This window comes from Ruditapes philippinarum, unplaced genomic scaffold (assembly GCF_026571515.1).
Source record: "Ruditapes philippinarum isolate M1 unplaced genomic scaffold, ASM2657151v2 ctg5773_1_1_1_1, whole genome shotgun sequence".
Lineage (NCBI taxonomy): Eukaryota > Metazoa > Mollusca > Bivalvia > Venerida > Veneridae > Ruditapes > Ruditapes philippinarum.
Genome location: NW_026853206.1, coordinates 168,625 through 188,597, shown reverse-complemented (window position 1 = coordinate 188,597; position 19,973 = coordinate 168,625). Strand labels below are relative to the sequence as shown.

General features: G+C 31.7%; 1 protein-coding gene across 2 annotated transcripts in view; it reads right to left on the bottom strand.

The window, feature by feature from the left end:
- Positions 1–284: 284 nt before the first annotated feature.
- The window catches only part of LOC132736100 (uncharacterized), a 34,233-nt gene continuing 14,544 nt past the window's right edge, over positions 285–19,973 (bottom strand). Inside the window, exons 1-2 of one of the 2 annotated variants that reach the window (XM_060723179.1) lie at positions 2,520–3,293; positions 285–2,050 (exon numbers count right to left, since the gene is read on the bottom strand). In XM_060723179.1, the coding sequence (XP_060579162.1) occupies positions 712–2,050; positions 2,520–2,857 (1,677 nt within the window). In that variant the 5' untranslated portion in view covers positions 2,858–3,293 and the 3' untranslated portion in view covers positions 285–711. Of the gene's footprint in view, positions 2,051–2,519; positions 3,294–19,973 lie in introns of those variants that run through there. The other variant, XM_060723178.1, reaches the window with a different exon arrangement.

Below are 19,973 nucleotides of genomic sequence, written 5' to 3'. Positions count from 1 at the left end.
GGCCCCTTTGAGGGGGCCGCTAAAGCTAAGAATAGAAAAACCTTCCAACATCTCCTACAAAAGAACTAATTGATGGATGATCACCAAGCTTTGTCTGTAGCATTCTTACTCTGTATCAAGTTTGCTCATATTTATTTGATTACCCTCTAGGTAGCCTTTTATCAAGTTTTCTCATATCAATTTTATTGGCCCCGTTTAAGCTAAAGCTGAAATGCCCCAGGTCATGGCACTTCTTCAAATTATTGTTTAAACATATTCTTTGTACACTTTTTACTGCAGCTTTATTAATAACATACAATGCATAAAAGAAATCAATGTGTAATATATATGTTTAACAGTTGAGTGAGTGGACTTGCTATTATAATAATGATATTAAAATATTATATCAACACATAATTGGCATAAAAAATACAACACATAAAATAAATTAATATGGCATGCACACAACTTTTATTTACGAGTACTTATTTATTAACTTTAAAAAATAGCATATTTCTAATTTTCTACGTAGTTACTTGTTTGAAGACAAATAATCTGTGTTACTATTTATTCCATACAGTGCATAAGTATTGTTTTCTGTTGTTGTTTTTTTTTTGTTGTTGTTTTTTTCATTTTGTTTGTTACATTTCATGTTTATATTCATTCTGTCATTAAAGTTGTTACAATAATCATGATTATATGCTTGTTTGTATTCATTTACTTATTAACTGATCAGATATCATATACTTCAATGTTGTCTTCATATTCTTTGCTTATACACAACTTAGACATTTGTTGATTACAACAAACTGACCAAATTCCTTGTTTTCCACTGTAATCTTTTATGACCTCTCCTATCAGCTCACCATCAGATGTAAACTGTAAAACATTATTGGAGTGAAATCCAGATACCAGCACACTACCTGCTTCAGTGAGATGACAATAATTAGCCCATTGTAATTGTTCACCATTAAATGTTGTAACAATCTGACCATTGTTGTCTAGTACAATCAGTCCTTTATAACCATCAGCAACATAAATCCTTGTAGCATCCTTACTGACAGCTAGACTGTTTATAATAGAGAACAGTTCCTGTTCTGACTGGTCAGTACTAAATTGTTTAAGTTTCCTGCCAGTCATTGTGCAGATATATACTGATGTCTCATCTGAAATATATAAATGATTGTTTGCATATGCAAGACCACGGCAGTCAAAATCAGTTTTAATCTTGTACATTGTTTTCATTTGTCTGCCAACAGAAATAAAATGAAATTCTTGTTTTGCGGGTAATGTTACTGCTACTTGAGATTCATGAATTTTACATATTTGCCATGGCTGTTCATGTAGATTATAACAATCTGTGATGGTATAATTGTGACTATCTAACCGTTGAAGCTTCATGTTGTTGAAATCAGCTAGGATTATTTTACCATCTTCAATATAGCAGGCACTGTAGATATCACATGTTTGTTCATCAGACTTAACATTGACACAGTATGATTGTCCTCCTGTAATCTGAAGTAACTTGTCGGTAGTTTTCTCTGTCAGCATGCCAATGGTTTGGTTTTGTTTCAGCTGTTGAAGGAGTTTTCTGTCAGGTTGAAATTCTATGTCACTTACTGTAATCTTCATTTTGGTATCTTCTATAAATTTATTGGCAACATTTTCAGCATCTTCCCCAATCTTCACTAGAACAAACAATTCAGCTTGATTTTGGTTTGGAGATACTAATTTATCATGAGCTGATGTAACGTTTGCTTTGTGCGCTTGTAGCTGTTTGAGACCTTCTTCAATCTTGTCTTCAAGAAGTTTGAATTTATTTTCTATCTCATCTACTGAACTTTTCTGCAGCTTGTCAAGCTGGTCATTAATTTCTTGTCGGAATTTTCTGATATAGTCCAGTAACTCAGCCTTTCTTTTCAGAAGATTCTGTTTATCCTGTTGAAATTTGTAAGCTTGTCCAGCAAGAGTCTTAGCTAATGCCTTCAGCTTTGTTTGAATTTTTCTTGAAGCCACTTGATAAGATTTATTTTGGATGAATTCTGGTATGTAGAATATATCCTTACATGATCTGAAAAACAAATCAGTTTGTAACAGCATCTGAAGTGGAATTATTTGTTATATACTGTAGCACAATGTTTTAAGAATAATGATTTATCTTATTTACTTATTAAGTTTTATTGTTTAACATGTTAACACATAGTTTGCAGCAGATGATCGGATTAATAAAATAGCCCTTACCTGAAGAAAAGATTAATATATTGGCTGACTTTTTATTGATATATTAGCTCTTTACCTGACTAAAACATTGATATATTAGCTTTTACCTAACTTTATTAATGACTTAAATCAATTACCTGGCAAAATGATAAACAATCCAGTGGAATTCTACGGTGATTTTTTATTTAAAAAATGTCTGGCCATCAATTATTTGTCAATGATTAATTGATGGAAAAATTTTACTCAGCAGGAAGACTCAAAGGATTTAAGACTGTTTATAGTAAAAGAATAAAATAAAATGAAATTATGCTAAAAGTTACCTGTGATCAATTGCCATACATGTAGAACAGCCAACATTATCATGATTCTGACAGTACATATCAATGTGTTTATGACTGTGTCTGTCACATCTCTCTGCTGGTGCCCTCGCCAGACCTTTACTGGTTCCTGACATAACTTGAGATTTATCCAACACCTTGTGACCAGCACACAAAGGAACTTGACTGTGAACTTGAACACAATTTGTACAGAAATCATGACAGTCTACACAGAATTTTTCACCTTCAGTTTTTTTACCTCGATTTTTACACATTGAACATAATACATCAAATATTTCATCAGAAAGAATATCCGTATTTATTTTTCCACCTGTAGCCATTTTGTTGAAAATCTTGTTGAAACCTGTTTACTTAGTTGATCTATACAGCGTCTTAATATAGATATAGCTTGTCCTTATATCGTATTGCAGTTATTTCATAGTCATTTTGAAAATATTTTTTGTAATAAATTTTTTATTCCAGTCTTTACATTTTCATTGTCTCATATACTGCTTTCTCAACAAAATTAATTAAACCTTTCCTATCATCTTATACAAATTAACCCTTATAAGTTGAACTTTTGTAGAGTTAATGTTACGGTCATAAATGTAGTAACCAAAACATATCATATCTCTCACAATGTATTCACCACTGTAAAATATTGATTTTAAATTATTGATCCGTTGTGCCTATTCAACCAGTAATTGTCAAACTTTATAAAAATGTACGTCTCAAACATTTGCTTATTATTGTGAAATATTTGGACCAGGAAGTGATTAAAAAAGTAAATACTTGTATTGTCATATGAGCAGAATTTTTAAATTTTTATGTCCTTATTTCTTTATTTGCCTAAAATAAACCAGAATATACAAAAATAATGATCTGTCTTATTTATTTTTTTAACTCACCTGAGCTTGCTCAGGTTAAGCTCTTAGGATAGTTGAATGACCGATGCCTGTCATCCGTCTTCCGTTCACTTTGTTCATTAACACTCTAGCGGTCACATTTTTGCCTCAATCATTATCAAACTTTATCAGGATGTTTGTCTAGGTTATTGCTCGGATGAGTTTGAACATGAATCATCTCGAATGAAAAACAAGGTCACAGGATCTAAAAATAGAAAAATCTTGTTAATACCCTATTGGCTTCTGTTTTCATCCAAATGTCCTGGAAATTGGTCTGTAAATTTGTTTTGATGCTTTCTAGGTCAAGTTTGAATATGGATCACTCAGGATCAAAAACTAGGTTACACCGCCCAAATATGGAAAAAAACCTTGTTAACACTCTAGTGGTCATATTTTTGACTCAATCATCATCAAACTTGGTCAGGATGCATGTCTAGGTAATTCCTCGGATGACTTTGAAGATGAGTCATCTCAAATTAAAAACTTTGTCACAAGAGCTAAAAATATATAAATCTTGTTAACACTCTAGTGGCTACTGTTTTGATCTAAATATTCTAGAAATTGGTCTGAAAGTTTCTTTTAATGATTTATAAGTCAAGTTTGAATATAGGTATCTTAAGGTCAAAAACTAGGTCACACCATTCAAATATGAAAAAACCTTGTTATCACTCTAGTGGTCACATTCCTGACTCAATTGTCATTAGACTATGCCAGGATGATAGTCTAGGTAATTGCTCGGAAGACTTCAAACATATGTCATTCTGGGTAAAAGCTAGGTCAAAAGAGCAAAAAATAGAAAAATCTTGTTCCCACTATAGTGGCTAATGTTTGATCCAAATATCCCGGGAATTGGTCTTAAAGTTTATTTTGTTGATTTCTAGATCAATTTTTAATATGGGTCACCTGGCGTCAAAACCTAGGCCAAACCGCTCAAATATGGAAAAACCTTGTTAACACATTTTTTGAGGCCACATTTTTTACTCAACTGTCATGAAACTTGGTCAGGATGCTCGTCCGGGTAATTGCTCGGATGAGTTTGATGGGTCAGGTGAGCGATCTAGGGCCATCTTTTCCCTCTTATTTCAATAAATAGTTTCCATTATTTACTATACATAAGCCCTTGGCAAAACTGTCAGCCAGAGCAGGTAATACATGTTATGTGCAAGGGTTTAAAACTTTATCTTATAAATAATATAAAAACAATGATATAACCTTATATTTTTAAAGCTGTTTTTCAAAAAATTGGATATAAATCTTCTCCAATGATAGTTTTATCATATCAGTGTTCTCTCTCCTTTAAACCCCACATTGTTTTATACAATTCAATATAATGAGAAGTTGTATTGGTTTGATTGTGTATGTTTATAAAACGAAGGCTATCTGAGGTCTTCATTTACCAGTAAAACTGGAAAGTAGCCATAAATAACCGTGTCTGCATGACGTAAATCCCAACCAGAAAAATAAAAAGAAAAACATCACAGATTATACCATTATTTGATTATTAACCACTGTATTTTCACCCGCAGGTTTTTACTGGAGGTATTTCTAACCAGTTGTACGGTTACTATCAGGAGGGTAAATTTAAGGAAGATGTAATTCTGGTGAGGATTTATGGTCAAGGAACAAAGCTTATGATAGACAGAGATGTTGAAAATATACAGGTAAACGTTGGTGCTTTCTCAATAAAGGTTGTCCTAATATGTAAAAAGTTTGTGATTAAACATTTAACATTGCCTTTAGTACCTGCCACAAATAGGCTATTATAGACAGGAGTCTTGTTATATCATTATTTTTGTATGATCTATAGCCTAACTTATAAACCAACATATATTTTTCTAGCTTCTAAGTGCAGCAGGAAGAAGCCCACCTCTTTATGCATCATTTGACAATGGCATAGCATATGGTTTTGTACAGGGTTGTACTCTTGATGAGAAAACTATACGTGATGAAAAGATCAGGAAGTAAGCCTTATATATTTGAGCTGATTCATGATTATTCTTTTAATCTGTACTTTGATTCAATGTTTATTTATAGTTTGACATTAATTAGAAAAGACTAGCTTATTTCAGAAATAATTGTTTTATATCTTAATTTACATACAAGAAATGAATTGAAATGAAAGCTGCATTGCATATACATACAATGCTCTATGGCTCTCAGCCTTGGTTCCTGTCTGTCAATTTTGATATGTGCTTCTGTTCGGGATATTAACATGATATTATCAAAAACACGAACGAGTATGAAATAGCGCGTATGTTATGAATAACCAAAACTATCAACGCCCGAATCCCAGGTTATATTGTTCTGTGCATAAGGCATGTCAGCAGATATGAATAAACTTAATCTGCTTAAAGCAAAAGTGACTCACTTTTTGCCACCAGTATAGAGCCAGGCCACTCTGCCAATCTGTTCAGTCTGACGAGGCTCTATGTAGTAGATATAAGCCGAAAACTGTCCAATATTTAAAATATTGAATTTCATGAGGCGCCAAAGCGAATTCAATATTTTAATTATTGGTCAGTTTGAGGCTTATATCTAATGTCATACCACAAGAGTCTGAAATGTTTCTATATGAAAATTAAACATATACATGTATTTAGTCAAATATGAACGCTTCTGTTTATTTAATTTCTCTGTTACGTTTATTTGAAAAGTTGAACTATCTGAAACATTACGTACATACAATGAAGCAAATCAGGTATAATTGTAAAATAAATGTATGTACATGTATAAAAACGAGAAAGAAAAAAGGGAAAGTTAGGCAAGAAATTAAACCATTTGAATAATGCCATCAAAATTATATCCTTACTGACGCCCCGCTTCCTTTCACGTAAGCGTAAGCAATGATATGATTTTAAGAGCTTGGAATTTAAAACCAGTAGTCTGGAAGATAGTAAAACTTTTTTAAATTTCGTTTTGTAAATTTCAAAAGGACTTGACAGCATTTGAGGAAATATGAACAATTTTTTACTAGCAACTTTATTAATAACATACAACGCATAAAAGAAATCGAGAAATGTTTGTTTATAGATATATTAACTATTGAGCGAGTGGACTTGCTATTATAATATGATATTAAGAAACTATTAACATATCCTTGGCATAAGAAATACAGCACATAAAATAATATAATATAGAATGAATACAACTTTTATAAAAAAGATTGCCTTATTGCAAGAAAGAGCACATTTTTAACTTTCTATGTAGTAACTTTTTTGAAGACGAATTCTGAGTTGCCAGATATTATATACATATATTTCATCACACCGTATATTTTTCTGCTTTTTTTTGTTACACTTCATGTTTTACATTCAATATTTCATTAAGGTTGTTACAATCATCATGATTATATGCTTGTTTGTATTCATTTTCATAATTAATCAGATATCATATACTTCAATATTGTTTTCATTTATTCTGCTTATACACATCTTACACATTTGTTGATTCAAATGCCTTATTTATCACTGTCAGTTTTTATGACCTCTTCTATCAGCTCACCATCAGATGTAAACTGTTAAACATTTCTAGATCTATATCCAGAAAACAGCACACTTCCTGCTTCAGTGAGATGACAAGAAGCAACCCACTGTATTTTCCCCATTAAACGTTGTAACAATCTGACCATTGTTGTCCAGTACTATCAGTCCTTTATTACCATCAGCAACATATATCCTTGTAGTATCCTTACTGACAGCTAGACTGTTTATGGAACAGAACAGTTTCTGTCCTGACTTATTAATATTAAACTGTTTAAGTTTCCTGCCAGACATTGTGTAGATATAGACTGATGTGATATCTGAAATATATAAATGATTGTTTGCATATGCAAGACCACGACAGTCAAAATCAGTTTTAATCTTGTTTGTTGTTTTCATTCGTTTGTCTACAGAAATGACAAGAATTCACATGAAAAAACAATTCAGCTTGAATCGAGTTTGGAGATGCTTATTTACCATTAGCAGATGTAAACTTTGCTTTGTGTGCTTGTAGCTGTTTGAGACCTTTTTCAATCTTGTATTCAAGTAGTTTGAATTTTTTTTTCTATCTCATCTACAGAACTTTTCTGCAGCTTGTCAAGTTGGTCATTAATTTATTGTCGGAATTTTCTGATTACATCCATTCAGCCTTTCTTTTCAGAAGGTTCTGTTTATCCAGTTGAAATTTGTTAGCTTGTGCAGCAAAGATCTTGGCTGATGCCTTCAGCTTTGTTTGAACTTCTCTTGAAGCCACTTGGTTTGATTTTTTTTTGATAAATTCTGGTATGTAGCATATATCTTTACATGATATATCATTTAGTTTGGAGCAGAGTGATTAGGTAAATATATTAGCCTCTACCTGACTTAAAGATTTTTATATATTAACCACTATCTAACTTAAAGAACTGACTTATTTCCATTACCTGGCAAATGAAATTAACAATCCATGCCATTCCCAGGAATTCTTTTTCTCAAAATTTAAAAATTGACTGGCCATCAGTTCTTGGTCAATGATCAACTGACGGAAAAAAATCACTAAACAGGAAGTCTCAAAAATTTAAATGTATACAATGCTCAAATTCGATATTAGAAAATATTTATAATTGCTACACAGTTAATTTTAAATAATAAATAAATATGACTTTACGTCATACGAAGTAGAAATATTTTTTAAACTGTACACACTAAAAAAACTGGCATTCTTTTTAAGAACAGACCAGCGTTACCCCTCTGTGTTCCTTCACGTGTTTTTCATGTCTGTATTATTGCCCATTTTTTGGATGTTTACATGTTTTGTGATGTCTGTCTTGTTGGATTGTCGTTGACGGTAGGTATTTTCTCCCTCTCTCATTTTACCCCCCCCCCCCGATTACCCCCACCACCTTTTCATCCTTACAGCCCTTATCCATTTAATTCCATTATGGGCCCGTTTATAGTTTATATTATTTCACATTACATGTCCCACTCCTTTCACCCTTTTGTCCACTCCAGTCCTGTGAACGTTGCCTTTGCCTTATTGATCTTTATTCTTGTTCATTTACTTGATCTGTAATAGGGAATGCAGCTTCCCATACAAAGTTTATTCATTCTTTTATTCAAATTAGACATATTCAGTAAGAATTTTATAGATTTCAATAATTTTCATGATATATATTTTACCCAAGGGATAAGCATAGTACTTCTTATAGTTAATGAATAAAGTGAACTGATCATTATGCTTTAAGTAACCTGTAATCAATTGCCATACATGTAATTATTCAATGTGTTTATGAACTGTAGTCTGTCACATCCTCTCTGCTGCGCGCCTTGGTAGACCTTTACCTGGTATGACTTAAGCTGAGATTTCTCCAACACCTTGTGACCAGCTAATACGAGGCACTTGATCTGGTGAATTTTACACATTTTATGCAGAAATATCGTGGACTATTTCAGACAGAAGTTTTTCACCTCTGTTTTTATTCCTCGATTTTTACACATTGAACAAAGTACATCAAATATTTCATCAGAAAGAATATCCGTATCTATTTCTCTACCGGTAGCCGTTCTGTTGAATATCTTGTTAAAGCCGATTTACTTAGTTGATCTATGCAAAGTTTATACATAGATATTGCTTGTCTTAATTTCTTCTTTTTTCAGACCTATTTCATAGTCATTTAGAAAACAGTATACTGTATTTCATTTATGAATAAGTTAACCGTAGGTCTAGTTTAATATATATAAAATATGATCAACAAGAAAGGCGGCGTTCAATGAACGCAACACCTGCCATGAATGATATAAAGTTAAGATATTGATTTTACATTATTAATGATTCAAAGTGCTTCTTGCAATGATCTCTATGAAACTATATAAAAATTTAAATTTAAATCTCTGAGTAGTATGTTTATTTTGTTGTAATATTTGAACCAGGAAGTATTTTGAAAGTAAAAAATTTTATGTCATATAAACAGATTTTTTAAAAATTAAATAGGACACAATCATCATAAATTGCCTAAAATGAATCAAAACATGCAAAAACTAATAACCTATCCTACTTTTTTTACAATAAATATTTCCAGTTTTTAAAAAATGCACTCCCTTGCCAAAACTGACATCAAGGGGAAATTAATTCTACTTTGGTCAAAAATGTCTTTTTAAAATTATATCTTATAAACAAATATTGAGAACAATGATATAGAATTGACCTCTGCATGCGTATGTTTTAAAGCCAATTTTACGAGAGACTTCTAAGGATATACATCCCATAACCTGATGTTTCATCATTTCAATGTTCTCTTGCTTAAATTTTATATTGTTTTGTACAACTCAATATGATTGTTTGAATTCTGTACAGCTGCTATTATGTATCTACTTACACAGACTATACTGACATTTGCACTACCACACATGGCCCAAGGACTTTCTATATCCTCCAGTACAATTTTGCTGTCTTGACAGTCACCGCTTACTTTATTATACTGTGTCTTTTGTAATCACTGACTAAGAATGATCCATCATCTAACAATGCAATACCACTTGGCCATTTGATGTCGCGCCATACTTTCTTATGACTTTTCGGCCTGCAGTCTAAACATAATATCGCACTCTTGTCCCTGTCAGATACATAAATGACTTGTTATCAGTTTGTGACATAACTAGGATGACTAAAGATGTTGTCGCCATGGGAATCTGTTGCAACGTTTTTTTGTACAGTACCTTCAAATCCATGATAGAAAGGCTGCCCTGTAATGGAAAGGCTACGGGCAAGTTTTCCTTGATGATGACTGATACCAAAACACTGCCCTTCTATCTCTCATTTTGTTTTTTTCGGTGACACCGAATTTTGAGGAGAAGGAAAGGCGAATTGTATTTGTATGGCTTCGTGGTAATGTAACAGCAAGTGTATCCCCAGTGATTATTGTGATATCACATGGCTTCGACTCACCAGTAAGTTGTTGAATAACTCGCACCTTTGATGTCCAGATCATTTTGATTGACTTATTGATGAAATCTGCCTACAAATAATTTGATTTTGAGTAGGAGAGAATTGTTCATAATACCAGTAATTCTGCAATCCGCTTTGTCATCTGTATGGTGTTTGACATTTGATGCATTTAAGGATCTGATATTTCAAATTTCTACCATAGCTGTGGTTAACATGGTTTTTGACTGATTTGCATATTGATTCTTAACTTCTGGATTCGTTCCTAATGATTCTTCATTCTTGAAGGAGTGTATTTGATCGCGTTGATTTGGTTTCAAATTTGTATTCACCAGATTGTCTATGGCTGCTTGGAAGCTGTTAAAGCATCTTTTTTTTATTGTCAAGAATTCTAGTTGCTGAGCTATCTTTAATTCAATAAAGAGTTGTGTCAACTTTCTTGTCTGTGTACAGAATCCCAAAGTGTATCTGCTGATGCTGAAGAGATTTTTTGATGTCATCACATAGTTGTTTTTCTGGTAGTTTGCAAACTTTTTATGTTAGTCATTTTGGAGTTTTGATTGGCAATATCTTTAACTTTCTCTGTTCAAGTTCAGTGCGTACATGTTGTGCTTGATGTCTTTTCTGAAGTTGAGCTATATCTGAATTCTGCATCTTTTCAAAAGAAAGTTGTCTGATTTTAGCAACGCTTTGTTTGAAGATTATCTACAGCCTTGAATGCACTTGTCTTGCATGATTTGGCCAAGGTCTTTCAGAGTTTCATGTTAAAACTCAGTGCTGTTTTAAAGTCTGTCCTTGATTTATTATCGGTATGTAGTTCCACATGGCAAAATGTGGACACATGTTCTAGTGCAACACATACTACTGCAAGACCAGTGCACTATGGTCATGAACAATACAGTTTGATAACTCTCTTTAATGTGTTTTAGCCACGAATAATTCTGAAACTCATCCAGCCTGTTCACCTGACTTTGATAATTTCTGAAGAGTTTCCTTAAGTGACATGTTTGGATATGTCTATAAGTTGATGATGCTGCTGAAGTGGTTTTGGTCTTCTTGAGTTTGCTTATACATGATTGGCATTAAATGATTCCTTACAATCCAAACAGTATTCCAAAGGCTGATGTCTAAAATTTCAGCTCTGTTCACAAGGGCTCACAAAAAAACTTTCAAAATTCTTCAGCACTACCTTCCTAAGGAGGCATGTTATTTCTGATATGCCTGTTTAGCCATTATTAAATCTGGAAAAAAACAAGAAAGAATACGTGCAAAATTAGCTTAAAATATTTTTCTAAAACTTTCAAGTTGTTATTAATTTTCATTTTTTAACTGAAATATTAGCTGGCCGCTTAAATGTTTTGGATAACCATATGATATATGTTAAATGTAATGAAATATCAAACGTATTAAAACATAAACAACTTACGTGTGAACTGTCACTAGGACTCTGTAAAAGTGCAAAATTTAGATTCTTGTTAGGCGGATATATTTTCTATCATGCGTCAATATGTATGTATAGAGTTAAACATTGATAAACAATCTTTAAAATGCGTAGCTACTTCAAGATGATTTAAGATAAAATTTCGTAGACAACAAAAATATGTAATGAAAATTGATATACCAGGTAGTTAAATATTGAAAGGCGTTTGATCGAGTTACATAAATTTGTATTTAACAAATACACCAAAATAAAACATTATGAAATGTACCTTACTTTGAGATATTTTCAAGTCTGCATATTTTCTCCCTTTTATACCGACATGTAGTATAGTAAACTCCGCTTATAACAATCTCACTGGGTTACATTCAACACCTCATGTTCCTTTATTATTTGAGTTCCTTGTAAGCAATTTATAGCGAATTATTTCTTGTATCAGCGAGTTTTTATCAATAGCAAACAAGATTTACATATTAACCAGATGATTGTTTTACCAGTTGGACCCCAGATTTTTGAACGGCATTTGATTAAGGAATAGAAATATGAGTCAAATTTATTTATATTTTAGACACACTACACTGATGAGCGTACTTTTTGGAATTTGAAAATCATTGCCTATTTCAGTTTTTGAGTTTTTAACTCCCATTATCTCACTATCACATTAAAATATAATATTTTGCTTTTTAAAGTCTTTTCGTTTTCTTTCCATGATTTTAGAATGAACAAGATTTTCGACTTTTCCTTCCTTTTATATGAATTACAGGTATCCTCTTTTACTAATTTCAAGGGTTGACTTGTAAGATATAGATTTCTTTTCATTTAAATGCAAGCGTACTTATTGCAGATTGCAATGGATTCAATTGCTTGCAAGCCACGCATGATTATGTTGACAAACCGATTTATAAAATTATTTTATAGATTTATTTTACTCGAGCAAAACTATTTGAAAGAAAAATAAATAAATAACCGTTTTATCTTGGTGAAAAAGAGGCTCACTGCTAAAAATCCTAAATAGAAAACTATTATCAAGAGTTGCGATGGTGATTGGAGATAGAAGTATGTTATTTATGAAGTACATACTTCTATAAACTTGGTTACATTCGTGCCCAGTATTTAATCCGTTGCGAATGGAAAACGAAAGTTGAAAATGCTAGGGATCTATTTTACGAAATCAGCCATATTGATTTTGGATTCGTTATTAAAAGTGTAAGTTTCAGTTGGTTACTATTAACTAATTGGGCGGACTAAGTGAACACTGATATTTTCGCTTTCATAAGCTATAATTCCTTCATGGGTATAACCGTGTTCGCTGTAACCATATAATTGATATATTAAAATAAAGGAAGGGCAAAATTCTGGGCCAAAATAAATTTTCCCAAATTATAGCGTGGAACAGTTCGCTATAACCGTTTTCCTATAAGTGAAGAGTTGACTGTAGTTTAGTGATTTTTGCATATGAACAGCATAACTTTCATCAAAGAATCCTGTCAATAGATATATAAATTTACAATGGAGTTATGCCAAGGGATTGCGTAATTTTCCAAAATATCACAGAGCGTTCCAGTTTCAAAAGGAAAAGAAATGTATTGTATGTTGCTACGATTCCTTGCGGTTCGAGTTCTAACACTTTCGTCTCAGAGGTCCACTTCTTAGTAAATCAATTTGGGGTTGAGGTCAATTTCTCAACTATCTAATGCTTTTCCATTTTACTCATAACATCGGAAATACCTGAAATTTTAAGGAATAGTTTTATAAATTGAAGTGAGTCCTGATATTTATGAGTGTTAATTTACGATTTTTGCTTAATAAATATTCTCAACATTAGATTATGGTTTTATTGATGTGTTAATAAAAAGTTTGAACATTTTACAGCTATTTGAGTATTTACGTTTTAACGGTGTCTAGTTTGGTATATATATTATACGCTTAGGCTTAAATTGTCTCTTCTCCTATGGTTGTTATATTTTATATCCCAACAAAAATATCCCCAACAGTGACATAGTTATTTGAGAATTCATTTAAACTTGAATAATTCATATGTGATAGTTAATATACAGGTTGAGAGGAAAATATATCATAACGGGTACATGAGCTATGTTGTTCGGTGAGTTAATGTGGCATCTATTTGTTATATATTTACAACTCGAAAACAATATGTTTATTAAAATATTGTTAGTGTTTTTTTTTTTTTTTTTTTTTTTTGTTTTCGTTTTTATTTTGGTGTGTTTTCATTGGTACTTTGCGTACAAATTCTATTGAATTCTTTTAACAGTCTTTATTCACTTTATAACCTTAAAAGGAATTATTTGTGTTACTGGCCAATTTCAATAACCAAATGTGTGTTACGGTTTGGTAAATGGCATTATTGATGTTTCAGAAACGAAAATAATTTTTTTTACTACTTTCCGAAAGGGCAAATTATTTCCATGGTGGTATGATTTATATATAGGTATTGTAGTCTTATGTAGAATTATAAGCTGATTTTTATCTCTGAAGAATGATGTAGCTAAATGAATGTTAAATACTAAATTGTGCGAAGTTTGATAAATAGAATAAAATTAATAGTAATTTATGATGATCTTCAATGCAATTATTTACTATTTCATTACCTACGCGGTTACAATGTTTACAGGCATGTATTTTTCTCATCATCATCGTGTATATAAGGAGGTGAAAGTTGTTTAGTGATTACGCGGTCGAAATGTAGTTAGAGTAATACTTCGTGAGTACACATTATCAAATAAGAGATATAGTAATAAAGTGGATTAAAAATTTGAAAAAAAAAAAGGTGTTAATCTATGTCAATGGATGATATTGCATCTTAATCTAAAATAAAAAGCATCTAAAGGATTGTTGTAGTGACATAAAAGGAGAATATTTATTTGAGCGCTATGAGAGTTAGTGGGTGGATTATATAATGTTATTGTATAGAATAAAGAAAGACTCTGGAAGGTTACATTAATAGTACGTCAATAGCAGGACAATTATTGGCTATAGTTCGTGTTTGGAGAATTGGATTCTTGCTTTGAAATAAATATAATAATTAAGGTTCGGTAAACAGTACGAAGTAATTATCTTAATTCGAAATTGGTTATTAATTCGAAGCATTCTTTCCTGAAATAAAACTAACAAATGTACAAAACTCCGTCACTAGGACCTCGTAGATGTGCCTTAATGTAGAGAGTAATTTTAACAATGTGTTAAGACATGGTCTTGAATTATTTTGAACTGATCCAAGTTAGAGTCTATTCTGAAAATCTGTGTTGATGGACACATTTTTGAGGAATAGAAGTCATGTTTAAGTCATATATGAAATTTGCATAAACTAGTTTAGTACCTTAAACAATGTCTTATGTTTCATATTGAACTATAGTTTTAAAGCATATTCCTCAATGAACAAATGGAACAAATGTTAAACATTTGACATTAAGTAGTAGGGCAGTGTTTTGCCACGAAACATAGATTAACTACTCTATTATTAGACGGCGCAGTAATAATGTTGTTTCTTTCATGTAGTTATCTAAAAAAGGGTTCATTCAAATTATTTTTTGTTTTTGTAAAGCCACCTAATATTTCAGATATAATATAAATGCCCATAGAGTTAGTGGTTTATACTTGACCTTGTCTTTGAATTCCCACTGAAATCTTCACTCAGATTGAGAATTATGCTGAGGAACTCTCCAGTTTGTAATTATTTCTTACTGCTAAACTTAGTAAATCTTCTTAAATTTAAATGGTTAAAGAGTATTTGATTAAAATTGCTTGTGTACTAATCTTAAATGTTTTGATTTTATCTCTTATATCTTATTACAACGATTTGTATCGGGATTCCGAGAAGAGATATTTTCAAGACATTGTCAAATGGTTTTGTGGTATGTCACTTAGAAATTTGAGTGGTTTTCTTTTTAAGTTGTATCACTTTCAAAATAACCAGGTAAGATAAGGTTTTGAGTGAGTGTTCTTTTTGATAAAAAAATTGTTCAAACTATGTGTACCCTTTCACTCTTAGAAAAAATGATAATGCTTAAGGGAAATTTATTCAAAAATTATTAAAGACGAAAAAAAGTTAAAAAGTGTATTAAAATAAATTTTCCGACGTTTTCAAAAATATTTCACTTTGAAATTTTTAGTGTTTTTTCTTTAAACACTTTTTAAAAACCTTAGGTAAGAAAACGGTTTTTGAGTGAGTGTTTTTTTTTGAAAACAGAATTTTTTAAAAATATGTGATAGCCTTCACTTTTTTAAAATAAATGATAAAGCTTAAGAAATTTTTCCCAAAATGATCGAAATTTATGTTTTGGTTTAAAATGAGTTTATCATCATATTTCCCCTATAATTTTTATTTTTTTAACGCGTAGAAAAAATAAAGGGAAATTTATTTTCATAAATTTTAAACATTAAAAACATCGGTAATTGCGCTTAGTATTACCCTTTTTAAAAGTCCCGGGATAAAAACAGGAAGAGTTTTCTAACCGTAATGCAGTTGCTATTCAAAAGGGGAAATGACGTAATATATCCCTATGTAAAATTTCTGATAGTTCATAAATATTTTTTGTTTGTGTTTTCCTTTTAATATGATTTGAATCAACCCTTAAATTATGTGTATCCCTATGAACAATATAAAAATTAGTTGATGACGATCCATTTGTAGTTCGCCCTTATATGTTTGAACAACAAATCCCAAAAAAAAATTTATTTTAAACCTCCAAAAACGAAAAAATAAAATCGACGATCCTTTGCCCCTTGGGGATGGTGTTTAAAAATGTGAAATGAATTTTATTTTTAAAGAAAAAAAAAACACTACCTTTTCATTTTTTTGACATGAAAAAAAACTTTTAAATCCCACAAGAAAAAATAATTTCAAAACAAAAACCCTTTCCTTTTTATTTATCCCCAAACCTAAACTTTTTTAAAGTGTCATGCTCTCTTTTTATTCATAATTTCGTACATAAAAGTTTTGTCTTGTACTCCCTTTTTTTTTTCATACTAACAGACTAACTGAAAATTGGTAAACATTAAAGAATAAAAAAGAAAAAGATCGAAAATTATGATTTTGAAATTTGGGGATTACCTGAAATTTTTATTGACCATATTAAAAGTCAATAATTTCCCAATTTAAAATTGGGGGGGTTTTGGGCAATGCCAATTTAATTGTATTGAAAAAAAAAAATTTCCTTTCGATTATTTAAAATTTGGGTTTTCTAAATGACTGGAAGGGTTTTTATTTTTCCCCTTAACTATGTTGAACCAAATGGAAAATATTAAAAAAAAAATAACCATCTTAGGGCCCGGAAACCAAATAAAAATTTGCTACAGGGGGTCGGGGGTTTTTTTGTTCACAAAGATTAATTCAGTTTTAAAAAACCTTTAAAGTGGGGTTTAAAATAGGGCCCTAATTATAAAAATGTTTTTTTATAGTGATAAAGACACACAAAAAACACGTTTTGAAAGATTAGCCATAAAGAAAGAAAAATTACAAAATTTTGTAAGTTTATCGGGAAAAGGGGGATTTTTGAAACAGTTCAAAGTGAATTTCATGTAGTTCATTATAATAATTTGGTAAAGAAAATGGGTTTTTTAGCGTAAAAAAGGTTTTAAGTTTATGGTCGTCAAACCCCTTTCTTGTGATAATGTTTACGTTATTGAACTTTTTCTTATTGGGGGTATAGTGTGTAAGGGGGCCCCATAGCTCAGTCGGGTTTCCGGGGGGTCCCTGGTTCGAGTTCCGGTAAGGGTTTTCACATTTCAAATTATTTTGTGACAATGGCGCCCCAACGCGGGGGCCTTGATCGCATAAAATTTGATAAAAATTTACATTTTTTCTCTTTTCCATTAGAAAAATTTAAGGGCAAATTTCTAAAAGAGGGGATTCAGGGATTTTAACTGTTTATTTTTTAAAGAGAGATAGGGTGGGAAAGCGGCCCTAGTTCTGTCCATTAGAGGCCCCCTTAAAAGGGATTTTGGGGGGACCGGGGTTTTTAAAATGTCGATGGGCTGAAAAATTTTTTCCATCGCTGGAACAATGATCCCTTCCCTTAGTTAATGACCCATTCAAAATTATCTCAAATTAAAAAAGTAAATATAGACAATATATTCTTTTTTTTTGTTTTTACCTACTTCTGTTTTACAAAAAATAAAATTCGAAAATTCTTTTTGTTTTAGACATTTTTTTTATTTTTTCTGGAAGTAGTCAAAAAAGGCCTCATTTACTGACAAATTTAAAAATGAAAGTCCCGGGTTGGGTAAAACAGGCCCCAAAAATTTTTAACTCTTAAATTATACTTTTTTAACCCAAAACTTATAAAACTTTTTTAATTTTATTCAACTTTATTTTAAATTTTTTTGTTTTAAATTAGACATCGTTTGGGTTTAAAAAGTTTTTTTCGATTTTTTTATTTATGATCTTAATACATATTTAAAAAAAAATGCAAAAAAAAAAAAGAAATAACCAACAGTAATTTCCCCAAAAACGAAACATGAAAGGGTACATAAAACATTGCGGGGGGCACCAATTATATTTCTCATTCCCAGGAAATTTAAAGAAATTTTATCAATAATAGAAAAGAAAAGGCTTGAATAATCAGTGCATTGCCTTTAAACCTTTTTCTTTATATTTGACGTGTTTGGGGAAAAAAACCCTTTTTTTCCCCCCACCCCCTTTTTTGAAAGGGCCCAAGCAGTGAAAAACAATGCCCCGTTTAGGGCCCCAAAAAACCGTAAAATTTTGTTTGAGAAAAAGTGATAAAAAAAGTGATCACTCTTTTGGCCCCCCCCCTAACAAAAAAAAGGGCATCAAGGGGTTTTTAGAAGTGGAAAGGGGCCCCTTTTTTCTGTTTTCGGGAGGGGAGCAGCCATCTCATCGCCACCCGAAAATTCAGGACATGTGACAGGCTTAAGAAGGCCAAGGCCCGATCGTAGGTAACGTGTAACCAAGCGCTGAAAAGCCTTTGAGACTCTATCCTCAGAATCCATTAAGAATTGCAGCTACTTTGAATATAATTATCATGGCAATGATAGGGGAAATCTGTATTTTTGGCATATTTTGAGAACGATCCCAATGATACCAGGAAATATACAGATATTTGGAAGTCATCGGGCTTTCAGGAATCATCGCTTATAGCATAGTTTTAACAGGGAGGCTACTATATCATATTTGAAACGGCATATTATCCATGCCATGTGGTAAAGGGTACGGGGCCAAAAGAGGCTCATATTTTCTTGTTTCGTATAGATAACTTATTTTTTAAAATGAATACAGCTAAAAGGGAATACAAAGATTTATCATCAGCACAGTTTATTGTACGCTTTACCAGCGGTAAATAATTTATGATTTACTGTCTAATTACAATTTGCTAACGAGTCTAGATCTTATAGCTACCTCATGTCGTCCGATGTTTTGATACAGCGGAATTAACAGCGGGGAGGGAGGTGATAAATAATCTCACTGAAGCTCAATAGAGTTATCATAATTGTATGGTTCATTTCTTTTTTTCATTAAGCACCTAAACAAACTTTATGACAATATTCTTTGTACATCATAGTATAGTATTTTGGATTATGTAGCTGCATTGCATGGGGTCATTACATTTCTGATTTAATTAAATTTCGGACAGATAGATAAACATAAATCTGATTCACAAGATGTATTAACAACTTGCAAAAATGATTCCAATATATACATTAAGTTAAGATCTAACAGACAGGTAGGATTTTGAAGACCAATGAGTAAGGCAAATATATCTGAATCGAACTTAAGGATAGGACTATATAATTTCTACAGACCTACACAATGACAAAGTAACAGATTACTAAATTATTTCCTGATAAACTGAATAGCTTAAAGGTAAACATAGTAGTATGGGTAAAGTGTTTGAAAACTCTTGAGACCCAGTTGATAGTAATTTACATTCACAAATTAATATCCGAATATAGATATATGTACACAGGTTTGCAGATTCTCTAATAATGGGGGAGGAAGGTATGTGTAGCGGACCGGGAATAGCTTATTAGTGGCCATGGTCAGAGTTAAAATTCAGTAGGTTTGAGTCATGCTTTCATCAAAAGGAGGGTTTCTAATTAGTGCTGTACAACTTTTTAGGAAAAGGCAAAGGAGTCCAGTGTAGAATTACCGTCTGAATGCAAGTGTATGTATTTGCTTTGAAAATTGTACATCTTATCTCTAATTAGTGCTGTACAACTAAATCCTAATCCGTC